Genomic DNA, 18,611 nt, shown 5'->3' on the forward strand with positions numbered 1-18,611 from the left:
ATTCATTTCTTGTCTGTGATTATTGAAAGGCCGAAATGGAAAACTACTATCCGTTGTTTCGCACAGAACGCATATTTTTCAGGAGCAAAATACGTATGGAAGTACCCTAGTAGAAATCAAATGTCCGAGCGTCGTCGTTCGGACTTTTCAGGGGCGACTCTCGTATAGCATACGTGTGGCTAATAGCGGAACGTCCCCACTAGCGCGCTCAATATACGACACCAATGTCCAGGCACGCGCGCCTACCGAATGTCGCCCTACCGGGCAGAATTTTTACTAGGATATCGAATAATGAAGAAGTAGTGATAGAAATTACATTATTCAAAATGATCCCTGACTTGTCCAATTCTGGCCATTTTTCATGGACTTGTGAGAATTTTAGATGATAATTGAATTCTCATGTTTCACTTGAAAAATTAACTTTGGTTCGATTTTTAATTTATTATTTCTCACAATGATGTGTGATAAATCTGATTCAATTGAATTTTCCTGATATAGATAGACATAGATATGGATATATACGCGCCTGGTCGATTAAAAAATCCCAGGCTCACCTAAATCTCACGATCTTTTGTAACTTCCGCCTTTTTTCAGTCTATCAGCGCCAGCCCTGTGCCTTTAACTAGGCTAATAGATTCCAGAAAAGCCTGGCCCGAATTTGTATATCTACGAATAGCTAACAGGGGGCACTCGCACAGAATATGCGCGGCGTCTTCCCTTTTCTCTCCGCATAGCCTGCAGTCTTCCTGCTCGGCAAGCTTCATTTTGTACAGGTGAGACTTAAGTGCTGCGTGGCCCGTAAAGAGGCCAACCGCAAACCTCAGGTTCTTCCTGCTCATCCCCAGAAGTTCCATTGTCCTTCTGCTCGACTGCCTTCCCATAAACAGTTTTGCCTATCTACAGGTCACCGTATTTCTCCAGCGTTTTTCATGTTCCCGCTGTAGGTGATCTTTAATAAGCTTTTTATCCACTGCGAATAGCATCCCAACTACCCTCTCTGGTGGGTCCTTTTCAGTTCCTTCCTTGACCAATTTGTCCACCTCTTCGTTACCTTGTATTCCACGGTGGCCCGGAACCCAGGTTAGGGGGATTTTATTATTCTCCCCTAATGCGACTAGTGCCTGCATGCACTCCCACTCCACGTTGAATTCAGTCGTGATTTTCTCCAGTGCTTTGATAGCTGCCTGGTTGTCGCTGCAGATGAAAATTTTCATTCTTCTCATTTCCTACGCCAGGAGGTGCTGTGCACATCTGGTAATGCCCAACACCTCCGCTCGAAACACTGTCGCGTATTGACCCAGAGAATGACTCTGCGTAGCCATCCCTCACGCAATAGACCCCGGCCTCCAAGCGTCCATTGTAACCAGATCCATCTGTCAACCAGTATTCCTTCTCGGGTCCTAGTCTGACTTCTGAATTCAGCCACTCTTTTCTGGATGGGATTCTAGTTTTGAAGGCTTTCTTGATCTGATATTTCCTACGGATTCTATCAGATTTACCCACGAAGGGATTCTCATTTATTAGCCCAAGCCGTGTGTGTCCTTGGCCCGTCATTTTCCATTCCTGTTGATATCTAAGTCTGTAGGCTGGGGTGCTTGCACAGCCGACTGCTCTGCGGTCCAAGGGCTGAATAATGAGTGCTATCCCTAGCGCCTCAGTGGATGTGGTTTTCATGGCCCCTGTCGCAGCTCTCAAGAAACCTCCTTGTAAGCTCGGCAACAGGTTCCTTGTTTCCACCTTTCCGGCCATAAACCACCAAACAATTGCTGCGTACATCAATTTTGACAGTAATACCATCTGATAGAGCTACAGCAACATTCCGGGATGAAGCTCCCAGGTTTTGGCCATAGGTCTTCTGCCAGCCCACATTAAGGCATACACTTTTGTTTGATGAGATGCCTGGATCGGGGAATTAATTGTGCGGATGGATGAGTTGGAGTCGGATTACGAGGAGTGGGATGAGTAGAACCAAGAAATGAGCGGAACACGTGCACGTGGTCACAAATTCACTGTATTTGTCAAAGAAAATGTTCACAATAAATAAGTCACTAGAGATTGAGTCACTGAGCAACCGTAATAATGAGCGGACCGATAATAATGAGCCGACTAATTCCTTGAATTGATAATAATTGAGCTGACACTGTGAGTTAACCCGAGTCACTAGAGAAGAGCAGTACAATAAAAGAAGTGTCTCTAACTAGATCCCGGAAACGAATGAGAGAGAGACACGGGCTTACAGGTGCCACGTGCCCTAATTCGATGGTCACATGACCTAATTTAATATAGATCATATGGTAATAAGGAGCTGTCCAGGACGTGGCGCCTCAGGTGTCCGAATTAACAACCCCCGGTCATCTGAGGTGAGCGCGTCAGGTGTGCGTGAGTGGGGAGAGAATGGATGAGCCTTGCGTGCGTTAGTGTGAGGGACCTGTCAGCTGACAGGATTTCCAACAACTTTGTTTCTCTGTACATAGAGATGTTCTTTCCAACTGAGCTTGCTGTCTAGGAGTACTCCTAGATATTTTACTGTGTTGGTGTAATTCACCGTTGAGCCATCCAGACTTGACGGCTAAATCGCCTCTGGCTTATAATTTCTAGTAAAGACTAGGAGTGTAGTCTTGGCCGGGTTGACTGAGAGCCCAGTTTCCCTGCACCAGCCCTCAACGATGTTGAAAGCCGTTGCCGCAAATCTCTGAGCACCCCCAGAAATCCACTTCTGACTACAATTGCCACATTATCAGCAAAGCCAGTAACGTGGAACCCCGTTTCACGCAGCCTGCTTAGGAGTTCGTCCACCACCAGTTTCCAGAGCAGAGGTGGCAAGACTCCTCCCTGCGGACATCCCTTGGCCGGGCGCCCCTCCACGCAGCTACGTCCATGTTTCACTAACAGTTTTCTGCCTTTTAACATGCTTTGTGTCCAAGCAATAATCGCCCTAAGGATCTGATGCATTTCCATTGCTCTTTCTATGACTGTATTACTGGTGTTATCAAAAGCTCCCTCTATGTCTAGACAGGCCCCTATGGCGTATCCCTTGGCAGCAAATTCTCCCTGAATAAGTCCCACCTGAAGGTGTAAAGCGGTGTCTGTAGATCTTCCCTCCCTGTATGTATATTGGGAGGGAGAGAGGGAATGCTCAATCAAGGGCCCCATCTTCGTATACATGTCCATCAGTCTTTCAAGCGTCTTCAAAATGAAGGATGTGACACTCAAAGGACGGAAGTCTTTTGGATTTATATACCCAATCTTACCAGGCTTTGGCATGAACACAATTCTGATCTCGTTCCACACCCTCGGAACACTTGTCAGGGCCATGCTGGTCCTGAGAATTTTTGTTAAAGGGCCCACGATGATTTCTATCCCCTCCTGTAGTAAAGCTGAGTAGATCCCATCTGGTCCCGGTCCCTTGAAAGGCTCGAATTTTTCTGAAGTTTCTCCATATTATTTTCATTTTTTACCTCATGACACCACAAAAATGACAGTTTTTGCCACTTATCGAAGCTTTAGACTTGACCAGTGGGGATATATCATATGTCAATTTGAAGGTCTCATCGAGGTTTTCAAATTGATACCCCATATTACCTATTCCATCCACCAGATCAATTGTCAGAAACGATAATGTAGCGATTTTAGCATGTCACGTTTTGAAACTTTCCATATTTTTCCTTTTAATGGGGAGATTTTCTCAATTTCTGCTTAAATATGTAAAAAAATCTTATGGTCAGATGAAAACATAGTAAATTATTTTAAAATGAACCCACGAATTTTTCAATTATCACCAATTTTCATTACCACAGGGGAGTTTTCATCCAAAAAGTGAATTTCATTATGTCTATTTTGAAATTTAGCATGGTTTGGATCTTTCTATGAGTATTGGTCAAGTAAACGAAGCTATTCATATATATTTTCAAAAGCTATCTGTTGTTGTAGGACGTAAAAACAGGGGAATTAGAATTTAAACAAGCAGGGGTTCGCGCCTATCCGACAGAAGGCATGTGATCGTTACTTTTTGCGGCATTAGTGTCATTTTTTTATTTCTATCAATTCCATTGGTACGCGCACAACAACGGGTTGGTATTCACTTCATGATGATTCACATTTTGAGTGTGAGATTTTTATTACAACATTGGCAGTGCTGATCCGACAGCCTCACATTCGACGTCGAGATGTTGTCAGCCGTGCATTCAAATGTGTTGCCAATGCTGTTGAATCGGCCAAGCCTCAGCCTAGAATCAGTATGCCAAGCCTTAGCCTAGAATCGGCATGCCAAGCCTTGGCGACCCACTTCCGTCCAACCATCGGCTTTGGGATGGCATGCCAAGTCCCGGCGACTCCTTTACGTCCAAGTGTTGACTGAACATCAAATGTCCATTTGTTCAATACCGAGTCTCGGCCAATAATTGGGTAAATTTCGGACGCCGAGAATTGATAAGGGTCAAACAGGAAAAACAAGTTAATCAATTGCAAGGGTCAAACTCTCATTAGGGTCACTGTTTAGAAAACCGAGCGCAATATTGCAACGAGCCAAATACAAGGGTCACGAGGGTTATAAGGTCAAATAGGGGTAATAGAAAACGTACTTGTAAGGGTTGGAAGCTTTTATGAAAGGTCGAATGATCATAGGGGTCGAATGGGTCATACAGGAAAACGTACAAATAGATGCTAAGGGTCAAAGGATCTTAAGGTATGTAAGGTTCAAAGTCGAGACCTTAATGCTGTCATTTTATTATTTATTGATCATAAATAAATAGGCTGTTTACCATATTTATATCGAGTTTCATAATTGAAGAAAATTAAATAGTCAGATATACTTCTTCATAACTAACAATTCTACAGTGGCCGAGTGGGTAAAGTCAAGGACTAGCAACCCGAAGGTTCCAGGATCGAATCCCGATGAGACATTTCATACATCATTGTCAGCGGTTATCGGTTTCTTTAGGAAGGATTAGCCGAAAAATGTAAATTAAATAATAAAAAAATAATGTATTAATTAATTTTTTCAACTATTAAAAATGAGTATTGGGTGGGATGAGTATTCGGTGCCGATGACCCACCGTTATCAAACGTTATCAACGTTTTCGAACCAGTAGCTAACCGAGGCTGGGCAAAGGCCGGTTGAGGATCGGCACTCAAGACTCGGCAGCTCTACTTGCCAGTACTGGCCCAATCTTAGCCCATTTGACTTTTCGTCCCCGAGAGAGAGTTGCTACGTTTGTGATTCCTGCCTCAAAAATGTACTTTTCAAAAGAGTTCAGTATGTGTAAAGCGGTTGTTTTACGCATGGAGCGCGTAAACTTCACGAGCGTAAAATTCACTTTACGCACGCTCTTGAACTTTACGCACCTCGTGCGGAAAACAACCGGTTCACGCACACCTAACCATTTCGAAAAGTGCACTTTTGAAGCAGGTGTCACAAAAACAGATACTTTTATAAAAACTTCTATCAAGTGAATATTTGTTCAGCTCTTTCTGAAAGGAAATCAATTCATCTAGAAAAAATACAATCCAGATCACGGCCACTGTCTCAAATGGCCAAAGTCTTGACAGATGAGAATTGGTGTAAACTTCATGCCAAGAAATCGTACTATTTTTATCTTTTTTCGCAAGATGTGGAATTTCATGTATTAGGTGTTTATTCTCTTTTTCTTCTTTCGTTATAAGTTTGAAATGAATTCAGATGAAAAAAGAAGGGGAAAACGGTTGATATTCTATCTTTGCCTTTTTGGTATCCTTATGGTATCTCAATTTTTTTTTGTGGGATAAAAAGTATAAAAAATGTATACTAGAGGTATATTTGTTATTCTGGGTTTATCATTTCTCACAATTTGATTTGACAAAAGGAAGGAAATGAGGAAGTGGTAAAAGGATAGGAAAAATTTGAAAAAGCTATATCAAAAGGGTTATTTGGTGTTCTCTTTTTATACTTTCCTTATTCTATGAACCTATATTCCTCAGGAAAGGAATGTGCAAAAGGAATACCAGAGAAATATTTATGTTATTCTGAATTTATCCTTATTCACAATTTGATTCGAAAGAAAAAAGCTAATGAGCTAGTGGAAAGAGGATAGGAGAAATATGAAAAAGGATACCAAAAAAGTATTTTTGGCGGTTTTTTTCAGTACTTTCCGTATTCCTGATATATCACACATTCATTAGAAAAAGAGGAGAAAAAACATTCGACTAGGTTGTTGGATGCTCACGTCGCTTGCTACCATTGCGGGTGCGTTGGAAGTCGATTAAGCTGTTGGTCACTCGTTTCTCTCGCTCCCATTGCGTGTCGACTGGAGTGGGTGTGACTCATTACGGATCGAACCAATAACTTCTCAAACAGTTCCCATTTTTCTATTTATTACAAAAAAAAATACATTTTCATCTGGATAACGAGAAAACCGACAATCAAAATCAAATGACATATGAATGCATCGAGAGTACAAAAAAAATCAAATCTCATTATTCTCCTTGAAATTGTCAATTTGTCAAATAAAACTTTTTTTAAACGGGTTTTATGCGACTAACTAATGAACCGCTGAGACAATCATCTTTATGAACTAATCAGTTCCAAGTTACATTAACATACATCGATTGAAAAAAAAAATCAAATCTCATCATCACACTAGAAAAAAATAGTGAAACACGTGAAAAAAACATGATTTTTGACGTTTTTTCACATGTTTTTTGTTAATTACTCAAAGACCGCTGAGGCGATCGTCTTTACAAACTAGTCTGGTGTAAGTTACATGACGATGCATCAATTGAAAAAAAATTGATCGAATCGCATTAATTGTTCAGTAGAAATGGCTGGATAAAATTTTAACCACACACACACAGCAGGCCCCTCCAACTGCCACCTTGCCGCGGAGGAGGGACTTGAAGAGTGGATGTACCACTCCACTCTACTAAGAGTAGTTGAACCCCCCCCCCCAATGTCAAGGTATTCACCGTGCTGAATTCTGGAAGGCACCAGAGGTAGTTGGCATCGCAAACGGTGGTCCCTAGGGCACCAGGTCCCACCCCAGGTGTATTAAGTGGCCTAGCTTCAGCAACCGGGGCTCTGCTGAGGTGGTCTGTCATGTCCCTAGGTACTCGTGGGATAAACATGAAGATTCAAATAAACAAACTACAAGGAGCAGAAGCGGGGGCAGCGGGTAAGAGAAGTCAGGCGTGGGATAGGCTTGCAAGGCTTATCAACGACCTTTATGAGTTCGTTCAACCTAAAGTGAACGTCCACAAGGAGATCAAATTGAAGGTGACTAGCATCAATAGTGCCTTCAGAAGATTGAGAGGATTGGAGGAATCTCGAGAGGGAGCGAAACAGACTGCCCCTCAAGCAGAAACGAGCAGACAGGGCTTGTTGTCTGTACGTCAACAGACATTATCCGAGACTACAGCAAAGGACTCTGAGCTGGAAATGGAAGACAATCCGTGGTAGACTCTCGGGACATCTGTCAAGCAAGACGGCGGAAGCATGACTCGCCTGGGCATGATGATAAGAAGCCCAAAAATCCAAAAGGGCCAGGGACACCCCTACCGGCCAAGACATCTGACCATCCGGCCGCCAACTGTGGTTGGGAGACCATGAAGAATAGGAAGAAAGCCAAGAAAACTCCAAAGACGTTATCAAATACTCCCCGGAGTAGTAGGAGAATGGGCAAATCAGCATCCAGGTCCAATGCATTAATCATTCGCCCAAAAGATAAGGTGAGGTATGCCGAGATTTTAACGAAGGTGAACAAGGATGTTCCTCCAGATCATGTGCTAGGGTGCGTTGATAAGATACGCAGAAGAGCCACAGGGGACATGCTCATCGTCTTGACCAAAGACAGCGCTAGCAAAGCCCAAGTGTTGCACTCAACCATAGCTGGTCTCCTCGAGGAAGACGCTGAGGCTCTTAGCAAGGGCCCTCAAGAGAATATCGAGATCAAAGACCTCGATGATATGATAACAAAGGAGGAAATTCTGGAAGCCCTATGCAAAACAGCGGGCAACGAGGTGCAGATGACGCAGGATGCCATAAGATTCTTGCGAAAAGCCTACGGAGGGACACAGACGGCGTTGGTGACACTGCCTGTACTCGTAGCGAAGATCTTGGGGGACCATGGCAAAATTCAGATAGGCTGGGTTAATTGCCGAGTGAGAAGAGTAGAGAGACCAGTTAAGTGCTTTAAGTGCTGGTACTACGGACACCTCGCCACGAAGTGCACGAGTATAGTCGACCGGTCCAAACTCTGCGTCAAATGCTCAACAACCGGCCACAAGGCTTCGGACTGCCCGGAGCAGCCGCAATGCGCCTTGTGCACCGAGAAAGGCAACACAGAGAGTTGTGCCCACATTGCTGGTAGCAGTAGATGCCCAGTGTATAAGGAAGCACTTCAGAGGGTCCTCAATAAACGAAGATAAAATTACTCCAACTCAACCTCAACCACTGTGAGGCCGCGCATGACCTGCTTATGCAGACGGCGCGTGAGTTGAAGCCCGATCTTGTTATCATCTCAGAGCCGTATCGTCACCTGGACGCTCAACCCTAGGTCACTGATACTAGTACAATGGCGGTAATCTAGGCTTGTGGCAAACGGCTATTTCAAACTACAAGTAATAGTACACAAAATGGCTTCGTGAAGGCGAAGGTTGATGGAACTTATTTCTACAGCTGCCACGCCCCGCCCAGCCTTTCCACTGAAGAATTCAAGGACTTTTTAGATCGACTGACTGAGGATGCGAAGCAGCACTTTCCTGTGGCAATAGCCGGGGACTTCAATGCCTGGGCAGTCGACTGGGGAAGTAAAGAGACGAACATCAAGGGGCAAGCTGTACTGGAAGCCATGTCATCGATGGACGTCGTCCTGCTGAACAGCGGCGATGAGCTGACTTTCGTGAGGGGAGAGTTAAGCTCAATTGTGGACCTCACCTTCGAGAGCAGCAGCCTTGCTAAGGGCAGCTGCTCATGGAGCGTAACTGATATCTACACCGCGAGCGACCACTGTGTGATAGTCTGGGGGACATGTCTTCGCCAGAAAGTCACCTCGATGCCTAAGAAGACAAATTGCATTGGCTGGAGAGCGAACACCTTCGCGTCTAGCTCCTTTTCAGCCGCACTAGATGCCCACCCAATCAGTGGCAGCAATGCTACTGAGAAGGCGCGGAATGTCATTAAACGACTAACAGAAGCATGTGATGCCACCATAACCAGGACGCAGACCATAAATCCGCATCCACCGGTCTACTGGTGGATAAACACCATGGCCACCCTACGCAAGAAGTGTAATGTTGCTAGAAGATCTTCTCAACGTGACTGTAAAAACCGAACCTCGAGGAGCTGCGGATGAGGTATAAGAAGGCACGCCCGAAGCTTATCAAAGCTATCAAGTGCAGTAAAAAGCAATCTTGGAGTGAGCTTCTTGATGAGGTGGAAGGTGATCCATGGGCTTATAAAGTGGTGATGACGAAACTCAAGAGTCAACCAATGCCGTCGCTTACGTGTCCGGTGTTGATGAAGGAAATCGTCACGGTCTTGTTTCCGCAACAACCGGAACTTCATCGTCCTGTCGCAGAGGGAGAAGAGATAATGTTGCCACTATTCACCAAAGAGGAGTTAATGGACGCCTGCAATAGGGTGGGTAACACCATAGCCCCTGGTTTCGATGGAATCTCCAACATCGCCCCAAAGGCAGCTATCCACACGAGGCCAGAGATGTTTTTGGATGTATACAATGAGTGCCTAAGGGAGGTCACCTTCCCTGCCATGTGGAAGCAGCAGAGATTAGTATTACTCCCAAAGGGGAAAAAACCGCCGGACGACCCGTCATCGTACCGTCCGCTTTGCATGCTCGATACCGCTGGCAAAATCCTCGAGCGTATTGTCCATCAACGAATAGAAGCGGCCGTCGAACCCCTGTTGGCAGACAACCAATATGGCTTCGGGAAAGGCCGGTTCACTCTGGATGCGATCAGCCTGGTCATCGACACTGCCAAGAACGAGATCTCAGGAAAGAGATGGCTTAATGGCACGAAGAAGTATTGCCTAGTAGCGACACTAGACATAAAGAATGCTTTACCGAGGTCGGTGGCCGAGTGGATTAGACGCAAGTCTAGTGTGCGAAAGGTTGTGAGTTCTATTCCCTGTGGAACCGAATTTTTCAACGGAAGGCTCCGGCGAGCGGGAGGTTGCTAATAGAGGAACCGCCTGTACCGGCATGGGTTTTCTGTGGTTTCCCCATGCTACTTCTATGTTCTATAGAAGTGCGAATGCGGTACAGTGTAGAATCCACAGCCGCATGCATAGGGTTGGATAGGGTGCCGAATGGGACCCGAAAAAGGGACTCCGAGGCCGTAAAAAAAAAATGAATAAAGAATGCTTTTAACTTGGCCAGGTGGGACTGTATAATGGAAGCTCTCAGGAAGTTTAATGTACCGGAATACTCGCGGAAAATGATTGGCAGCTATTTCACTGGAAGAATCCTGAAGTACGACACGGAGGATGGTCCTGAGGAGTACAGAGTCACCGGAGGTATACCTCAAGGCTCGGTATTGGGTCCCTTGTTGTGAAACATCATGTATGACGGTCTACTGAAGCTGGAACTGCCACGGGAAACTAAACTCATGGCATTTGCGGATAATGTAGCCATAGTCATCGTGGGCAATTACCAGGAGGAGATCAGCCTCAGTTTCGACATGACCTTTCAGACGATCTGTCGCTGGATGAACACTATAGGACTGAGCCTTGCTGAACATAAGACCGAAGCCGCGCTGATCACTAGCAAGAAGAAAATTGAGGCAATTACGCTGCAAGTCAGGTCCTGTGAAATCACCTCCTAGCCGTACATCCGATACCTGGGAGTGATGATCGATGCCCCATTTAATTTCAAGCAGCAAGCTGAGCAAGTAGGAATTTAGGCTTCTGAAATTAAATCCAACTCATCGCGTCTCATGCCCAACATAGGAGGCCCAAAACAGAGAAAACGAGCATTGCTGTCGTCGGTGATCACATCAGTGGTCACCTACGACATTTTCATCTGGGTGCCGTACTCAGTCTATCGACTGAATGCCCTGCGAGTCGCGAGCGCTTATCGTACGGTGTCCGAAGACGTGATGTACGTTATACCCAGGATGCTCTCGATAGAAATGTTGGTCGAAGAGCGAAGGTGATTGTATCAACGGAGGAAATCTGAGACACTAAGCGCAATAGAACTCAGCGCAGAAGAGACGAAAGAGTCTACAGCAATGGCAGGAGAAGTGGGAAAACTCGAAGGAAAGATGGACTCATTGGCTGATACCACAGGTGAGAGCTTGTTTAAACCGCACATATGGTGAGGTTAATTCTTACCTGACGCAAATGCTTTCGGGACATGGGTGCTTCCAGGTGTATCTTCATAAATTCAAACATGAAGATTCCCCGAAGTGCCCAGTTTGTACCGAAGTGAACGAAGACGCGGAGCGTGTGCTTTTCAGATGCCGTCGCTTCGGCGAGATGCGGCGTGTTTGGGAATCTGACCTTGGAAGGGAGGTCTTGCCTGAAACCATGGTGGAAGCTATGCTGTCATCGCAGGCAGCCTGGGACGCAACGAGTAACGCTGCGGCGGCAGTCATCAAGAAACTCAGAAGAGAAGAACGCAAGCGCAAAGCTATAGCATAGGTAAGAAATCTAATGGAACCTCTCGTTGACAACCAACATCTTAGCGGAATGAGGGGAAGCACGCTAGATGGAAAACGTGGAAGAGCGAACAGCTGAGACCTCCCTCGCGAAGTAATACTTTACGGCGGTGCCGCGAGGGAAATAAAGATTAGTGAATTTGTCTGATTGGAGTTTAGTCGGTATTGGTTCTTGTGACCAGAGCCCGACATACCCCAGTTGTCGGAGAAAATCCCTAGGATTCTCTCCCGCAAGTGGGGATGCGTAAATGCATTCTCCCAACAGACATTAAAAAGAAAAAAAACAGCAGGCGGCAGCTGGAGATGAGTATACGATCGATCCAAGGGCAATCAAGTGCATACGCAACGCATTCAGAGGAACCCAGACTGCCTCAGTGAAGCTGGCAGGAACCGCAGCGAGGAAGATTGTAGGAGAGCACGGGAAGATTAAAATAGATTGGGTGAACTGCCGTATAGTAAGAGTGGAGAGACCGGTCAAGTGCTTTAAGTGCTGGCACTAAGGCCATCTCACCACTAAATGCAGGAGTCCAGTCGATAGGTCAAAATTATGTGTCAGGTGCGCTGAGCTCGACCACAAGGTTGCGGAGTGTAAGAAAGAGCGTCGATGTGCCCTGTGCACCGAAAAAGGAGGCAACGAGAATTGTGCCCATATTGCTGGTAGTAGCAGATGCTTAGCATATCAGAAGGCACTCCAGAAGCTCACCAACGGACGGCGATGAGAGTACTGCAGCTCAACCTTAACCATTGTGAGGCCGCACACGATCTGCTAATGCAGATGGTGCGGGAGCGGAAGGTCGATCTTGTCTGCATCTCAGAGCCATATAGACATCTTAGCATCCAACCCTGGGTTACTGACACCATCAAGAAGGCTGTCATCTAGGCTTGTGGAAATCGACCATTTCAGAGCACCACCAGCAGCAACGAATATGGTTTTGTCAAGGCTGAGGTTGATGGCATCTATGTCTACAGCTGCTATGCCTCGCCGAGCCTTCCGATTGACGAGTTCACCGATTTCCTAGATAGACTGACTGAGGATGGGGAGCAGCAATTTCCCGTGGCAATAGCCGCGGACTTCAATGCCTGGGCAGTCGACTGGAGAACTGAGGAGACTAATGCCAAAGGACAAGCCGTACTGGAGGCTATATCATCGCTGGACTTGGTCTTACTTAATAGCGGCGAGGGACCGACCATCATGAGAGGAGAGGGAAGCTCAATCGTAGATCTTACCTTCGTGAGCAGCAACCTCGCAAAAGGAAACTGCTCATGGGAAGTAACCGAAATATACACAGTAAGCGACCACCGTGCGATACTCTGGGAGGTTTTCACCTGCCCGAGACGCGGACCCGCACCGGAGAAGACTAATGCAATAGGCTGGAAATTGAGCTCCTTCGATCCTAGCCTCTATTTAGTGGCACTGGACGATCGCCCAATCAGTGGCAGCAATGCTACTGAAAAGGCAACGAACATTATGAGGAGACTCACGGAAACTTGCGTTGCCACCATGCCCAGGAAGCGAGCCATCAACCGGCGGCCATCGGTATATCGGTGGAATGATACTATCGCGAATTTGTGTAAGGAATGCAACGCGGCAAGAAGATTATCTCAGCGCGGCCGGAAAAAGCCGAACTTTGAGGAACTGGAAATGCGTTACAGAAAGTCACACCGTAAGCTCAACAAGGTCATCAAGCGTAGCAAAGCACATTCCTGGAAGGAGTTGACTGCTGAGGTGGAATGCGATCCGTGGGGCAGGCCGTACAAGGTGGTGATGTCGCGGCTCAAAAGCCAGCCCATGGCATCGCCGACGTGCCCTGTGCTCTTGGAGACGATCGCCACGGTGCTCTTCCCACAACAACCTGGACTCCAGCATGCCGACCAACGGGGAAAACCGTTGGTGGTCCCACCAATCACTGAGGATGAGCTGATGGAGGCATGTGATAGGGTCGGGAATACCAAGGCCCCCGGTCTTGATGGGATTCCCAACGCGCTGAAAGCCGCTATCCATACGCTACCAGGCCTATTCTTGGACGTGTACAACGAGTGTCTCAGCGAGGGCACCTTCCCTGCAAAGTGGGAGCAGCAGAGGCTGGTGTTGCTCCTGAATGGGAAAAAACCACCGGATGAACCTTCATCCTATCGTCCCCTTTGCATGCTCGATACAGCTGGTAAGATCCTCGAGCGCATATCGTCCACAGGAGAATCGAAGCCGCAGTTGAACCATTGCTGGCCACCAACGAGTACGGCTTTCGGAGAGGCCGATCCACCCTTGAAGCCATTAATCTAGTTGTTGACACAGCTAGGGAAGCGATTTCAGGGAAAAGATGGTACAGAGGCATGAAGAAGTACTGCTTAGTAGCGACGCTGGATATTAGGAACGCCTTCAACTCAGCCAGATGGGACTGCATCTTGGAGGCCCTCGAGTTTTGGCGTGCCTGAATACCTTCGGAGGATGGTGGACGATTGCTTCACCGGGAGGGTTCTCAAGTATGACACGGAGTATGGCCCTAAGGAATACAGAGTCACTGGAGGGGTGCCTCAGGACTCGGTACTGGGTCCTCTCCTGTGGAATATCATGTACGATGGCCTGCTGAAGCTGACACTGCCACCCAATGTGCGTCTCGTAGCTTTTGCCGATGACGTGGCCGTAGTGATCATGGGAAAACAGCTGGAGGACATCAAATTTGCCTTCGAAATGACTTTTGAAGCGGTCCGTGGTTGGATGGAGTCAGTTGGCCTGAGTCTGGCTGAGCATAAAACCGAGGCCGTGTTGATTACAAGTAGGAAGGTCTTAGAGACAATTACGGTGCGAGTCGGGGATTATAAGCTCATATCTCAGCCGTACGTTCGGTATTTGGGGGGTGATGATCGATGCCCGGCTCAACTTCAAACAGCAAGTGGAATACGTGACTATCAAGGCATCCGGGGTTCGGGGCGCCTCATCACGCCTCATGCCCAACATTGAAAGTCCCAAGCAGAGGAGACGAGCTTTATTGTCGTCGATGATTATGTCAGTACTCACCTACGGCATCGCTATTTGGGCGGATGCACTCCAAGTACAAGAGATTCAACGCAAAGTGGCAGCTGTTTACCGAGTGAGTGCCCTCAGAGTTACCAGCGTTTTTCGCACTGTGTCTGACGATGTGCGCTGTGTGTATCATAGCCGGAATGATGCTGATAGAAGTATTAGCCGAGGAACGAGGATCCCTGTATCGGCAAAAAGGATCGACCTCACTGAGCCCAACCGTGCTCGAGGCAGAAGCGAGACATAAGAGTATGGAGAGATGGCAGTCACAATGGGGTACCTCACTGAAAGGGCCATGGACGTATCGCCTGATCCCGCAGGTAGGTGCTTGGGTAAGCCGTGAACATGGCGAGGTAAACAATTACTTGACTCAGATGCTTTCAGGACATGGGTGTTTTCGGGCGTATCTTCATACATTCAAATATGAGGATCCCGCGAATTGCGCCTCATGTACAGGTACTGAAGAAGACGCAGAGCATGTGTTTTTCGTATGTTCACGTTTCAGAGAGAGCTGCTGGGAGTGGGAGCCTGCACTTGATGAACCGGTCCTGCCTGAGAGCCTATTAGAAGCAATGCTGTCATCGAAGGCAGCCTGGGACGCAACGAGCGACTTTGCGGCGAAAGTCATGAAAAAGCTCCGTGAGGAAGAGCGCCGTCGAGAGAACGCTATATGGGAGGAAAAGCTACCGAAACCTCCTTCTCACCGCTAACATCTGAGTGTGGAAGAAGGACGTACGGCCCAGCATTTGAACAGAGGAAGAGCTGCAGTTAGAATGTCCCAACCGTGAAGTAATGCCTGACGACGGTCCCGCGGGGAGTATGGGGTGAGATGAAAAGAGGAGAAAATGGGGTTTTACTGGATAAAAATCCCAGATCTGGTTTTTAACATCACTTTACCAGAATCTTCCGAAGATTTCTCCCAAACCTCTAAGAAGAAAAAAAACACACACATACACCACCTGATCCCGAAGGTGGTTATCTGGCTAAACCGAAACCATGGGGAGGTCAATTACTATCTGACACAGATGCTATCGGGACATGGGTGCTTTCGGGCGTATCTCCATAAATTCAAATATGAAGATTCCCCCAAGTGCCCGATCTGCATAGGAGTGGACGAGGATGCAGAGCACGTGTTCTTCACATGCCCTCGCTTTAGCGAGATCCGGAGTGCCTGGAAGTCTACACTTGGGAGACAGGTATTGCCTGAGAACTTGATGGATGTTTTGCTATCATCACAGGCGGGCTGGGACTCGACGAGTAACTTTGCAGTCGAAGTCTTGAAGGAGCTCAGGAGAGAGGAACACAAGCAGAAAGCTGCAGAATAGCTAAGGAATTCATTGGAACCTCCTACCCACACTCAACATCTCAGGGGGGCACGTCCCGTACATTGAATGAAGTCATGGTGGAAGAGCAAACAGCTGAGACGATTACTTTCCCTCGCGAAGTAATACTTAACGGTGGTTCCGCGAGGGAAAGCAGGGTCGGGAGGAAATCCCGGGGTCAGGGGTATTTAGTGGGTGCGGGCCCGACACAGGGTGTGACAGTAATCACCGCTCTTACAGTCCACTATCGTGCGGTTAGGTACATTCACTCCAAAGGCCTAAAAAAACACACACACACACAACCAAGTGGAAGCAGTTAAGACTGGTGCTCCTTTCGAAAGGGAAGCCATCGGACGAACCCTCGTCATATCGTCCACTCTCCATGCTGGACACAGCTGGAAAAATTCTGGAGCGCATACTTCACCAGAGGATCGAGGAAGTGGTCGAACCAAAATTGGCTGACAACCAATACGGTTTCCGTAGAGGTCGTTCCACGCTTGACGTCATCAACCAAGTCGTCTCTATTGCACGGGACGTAATCTCTGGCGTGGGATGGAAATGGGGCGCGCAGCAGTACTGTCTGGTAGTAACGCTGGACATCAAAAATACCTTCAACTCTGCCAGATGGGACAGCATTATGGAGGCTCTCTCAGAGCTGAATGTACCAGGATACCTGAGGAAGATGGTGCGAAGCTACTTCACTGACAGAGTCCTGAAATACGATACAGACTCGGGTCCCAAAGAGCACAGAGTCACTGGTGGTGTTCTCCAAGGCTCAGCGCTTGGCCCTATCTTGTGGAACGTAATGTACGACGGTCTTCTGACGTTAACGTTACCCAAGGAGGCTACACTCGTCGCGTTTGCGGACAATGTAGCTCTTCTAATCGTTGTAAACCCCTAAAGGAGATGAATTATATTTTTAATACTACCTATGACAGGATTCGTCAGTGGATGGACTCAGTGGGACTGGCAGACCACAAGACAGAGGCAGTGCTGATCACGAGCTGACAGAAGATTGAAATCATCACGCTGCATGTCGGGAATCGTGAGATCACGTCCCAACCATCGCTACGGTACCTGGGAGTGATGATTGATGCTCGGCTCAGCTTCAAGCAGCAAGCGGAGTACGTCGGCACTAAGGCGTATGGAGTTGGAACCGTCCTTTCTCGACATATGCTGAACATCGGAGGGCCAAAGCAGAAGAGAGGAGCGTTGCTGTCATCGGTTGTCACGTCGGCCCTCACATATGGCATCGCCATCTGGGCTGACGCACTTTTGATCCAGCACGCACGACGGAAAGTGGCATCGACTTACCGTATGAGCGCCCTCAGAGTGGCTAATGCATTGCGCACGGTGTCAGGAGATGCCGTGTGTGTCACCGCCGAGATGCTGCTCATAGAAGTACTTGCCGAGGCATGAAAACGCCTCTACCAGCGAAAGCGGGCAACAACGTTGAGCGCAGCTGAGCTAAGGATGGACGAGAGGACCAGCAGACTCCATCAATGGCAGTTGCTGTGGAATGCCTTGACCAAGGGGACATGGACTCACCACCTGATCCCGCAACTGGATGCATGGATTAACCGATCATATGGAGAGGTCAATTACGTTTTGACGCAGATGCCCTCAGGACACGGGTACTTCCAGCAATATCTTCACAAGTTTAAATATGAGTAATAGTCGGAGTGCACGGCCTGCACAGGAGTCTCCGAAGATGCGGAGCATGTATTCTTCATGTGTTCGCGCTTCGACCTGCCCCGCAGCACTCTTGAGGCTGCACTCGGAGGGAGGATTCAGCCTGATAACCTGGTGGAAGCAATGCCTTCATCAGAGGCAGCCTGGAAGGCAACCAGCGCCTTCGCAGCGGAATCCTAAAGGTCCTACGCAAGGCCAAATGGGAAAGAAATAGAGATAAGAGGAAGAGGAAGCAATGAGAGGAAGGAAGCACTAACTTCGGCTGGCCGAAGGAAGAGCTACGGCTAAATCCTCCCCCCGTGCTGTAATGCCAAGTGGCGGTTCCACGGGGAAATAAGAGGCAGGTGATAGGGGTACGTTTTTAGTCCATATTGGTTGCACATTTGCCGAGCTAAAATAAGCCAGGTCCCACCAACTTTGACAGCTCATGGTCGCCACCATCCAGACCAGACCGAGTCGGACACTACACCGAGTCGGACCGAATGTCCACAAGGAGATCAAGTCGAAGGTGGCCAGCATTGGTAGTGCCTTCATAAGGTTGAGAACCTTAGAGGAGGCAAGAGAGCCACATCAATGTCTTGCTATCCTGACCTCTGAAGTCGTGTGTACGCCACCAACACCGCGTGACCGCAAAATCACTGGGACGTCAGCGAAGAACACAGAGGTTAGCAGCGAACGTCGCCAGTAGAGACTCAGGAGTTGAAGAGGAGGAAGGAGACAGGACCAACTCCACCCGCCAAGATGCCAGCTGAATCGCTCAAGGGCGCGGACTGACAAGAGGTCAAGAAGAATAAAAAAGAGAAGCAACGTATAACGCAACCCTTGAAGCAGCTCACAATCCCACAACAGAAGAAGCCCCAGTAGAAGAAGGGGTCGCGAAAATCAGTGATCAAGCCCAATGCGCTGATTGTCCGGCCAAAAGAGAAACAGAA

At 47.6% G+C, this 18,611-nt stretch overlaps 3 protein-coding genes across 3 annotated transcripts; all 3 read left to right on the forward strand.

Moving 5' to 3' along the window:
* Positions 1 to 7,575: 7,575 nt before the first annotated feature.
* LOC107046091 lies at positions 7,576 to 8,397 on the forward strand. Its single transcript, XM_015268596.1, has one exon. The coding sequence runs from the start codon at positions 7,576 to 7,578 to the stop codon at positions 8,395 to 8,397; it is 822 nt and encodes a 273-aa protein (XP_015124082.1).
* Positions 8,398 to 10,923: 2,526 nt separating this feature from the next.
* On the forward strand, positions 10,924 to 11,629 carry LOC107046092. Its single transcript, XM_015268597.1, has 2 exons — positions 10,924 to 11,138; positions 11,446 to 11,629. The coding sequence occupies exons 1-2, from the start codon at positions 10,924 to 10,926 to the stop codon at positions 11,627 to 11,629; spliced, it is 399 nt and encodes a 132-aa protein (XP_015124083.1).
* A 5,444-nt stretch (positions 11,630 to 17,073) lies between these two features.
* Positions 17,074 to 17,406, forward strand: LOC107046093. Its single transcript, XM_015268598.1, has one exon. It carries the CDS (start codon positions 17,074 to 17,076, stop codon positions 17,404 to 17,406), a length of 333 nt encoding a protein of 110 aa, XP_015124084.1.
* Positions 17,407 to 18,611: the final 1,205 nt, after the last annotated feature.

Source organism: Diachasma alloeum, unplaced genomic scaffold (assembly GCF_001412515.2).
Source record: "Diachasma alloeum isolate Michigan unplaced genomic scaffold, Dall2.0 Dall_scaffold_01202, whole genome shotgun sequence".
NCBI classification, from domain to species: Eukaryota; Metazoa; Arthropoda; class Insecta; order Hymenoptera; family Braconidae; genus Diachasma; species Diachasma alloeum.

Bases quoted from the DNA above. Each gene is read 5' to 3' on its own strand.
- LOC107046092 (XM_015268597.1), top strand. From the start codon at position 10,924: ATGCCCAACATAGGAGGCCCAAAACAGAGAAAACGAGCATTGCTGTCG. The intron at 11,139-11,445 runs GTGATTGTATCA...TGTGCTTTTCAG, and splicing joins ATGTTGGTCGAAGAGCGAAG to ATGCCGTCGCTTCGGCGAGA.
- LOC107046091 (XM_015268596.1), top strand. From the start codon at position 7,576: ATGAAGAATAGGAAGAAAGCCAAGAAAACTCCAAAGACGTTATCAAAT.
- LOC107046093 (XM_015268598.1), top strand. From the start codon at position 17,074: ATGATTGATGCTCGGCTCAGCTTCAAGCAGCAAGCGGAGTACGTCGGC.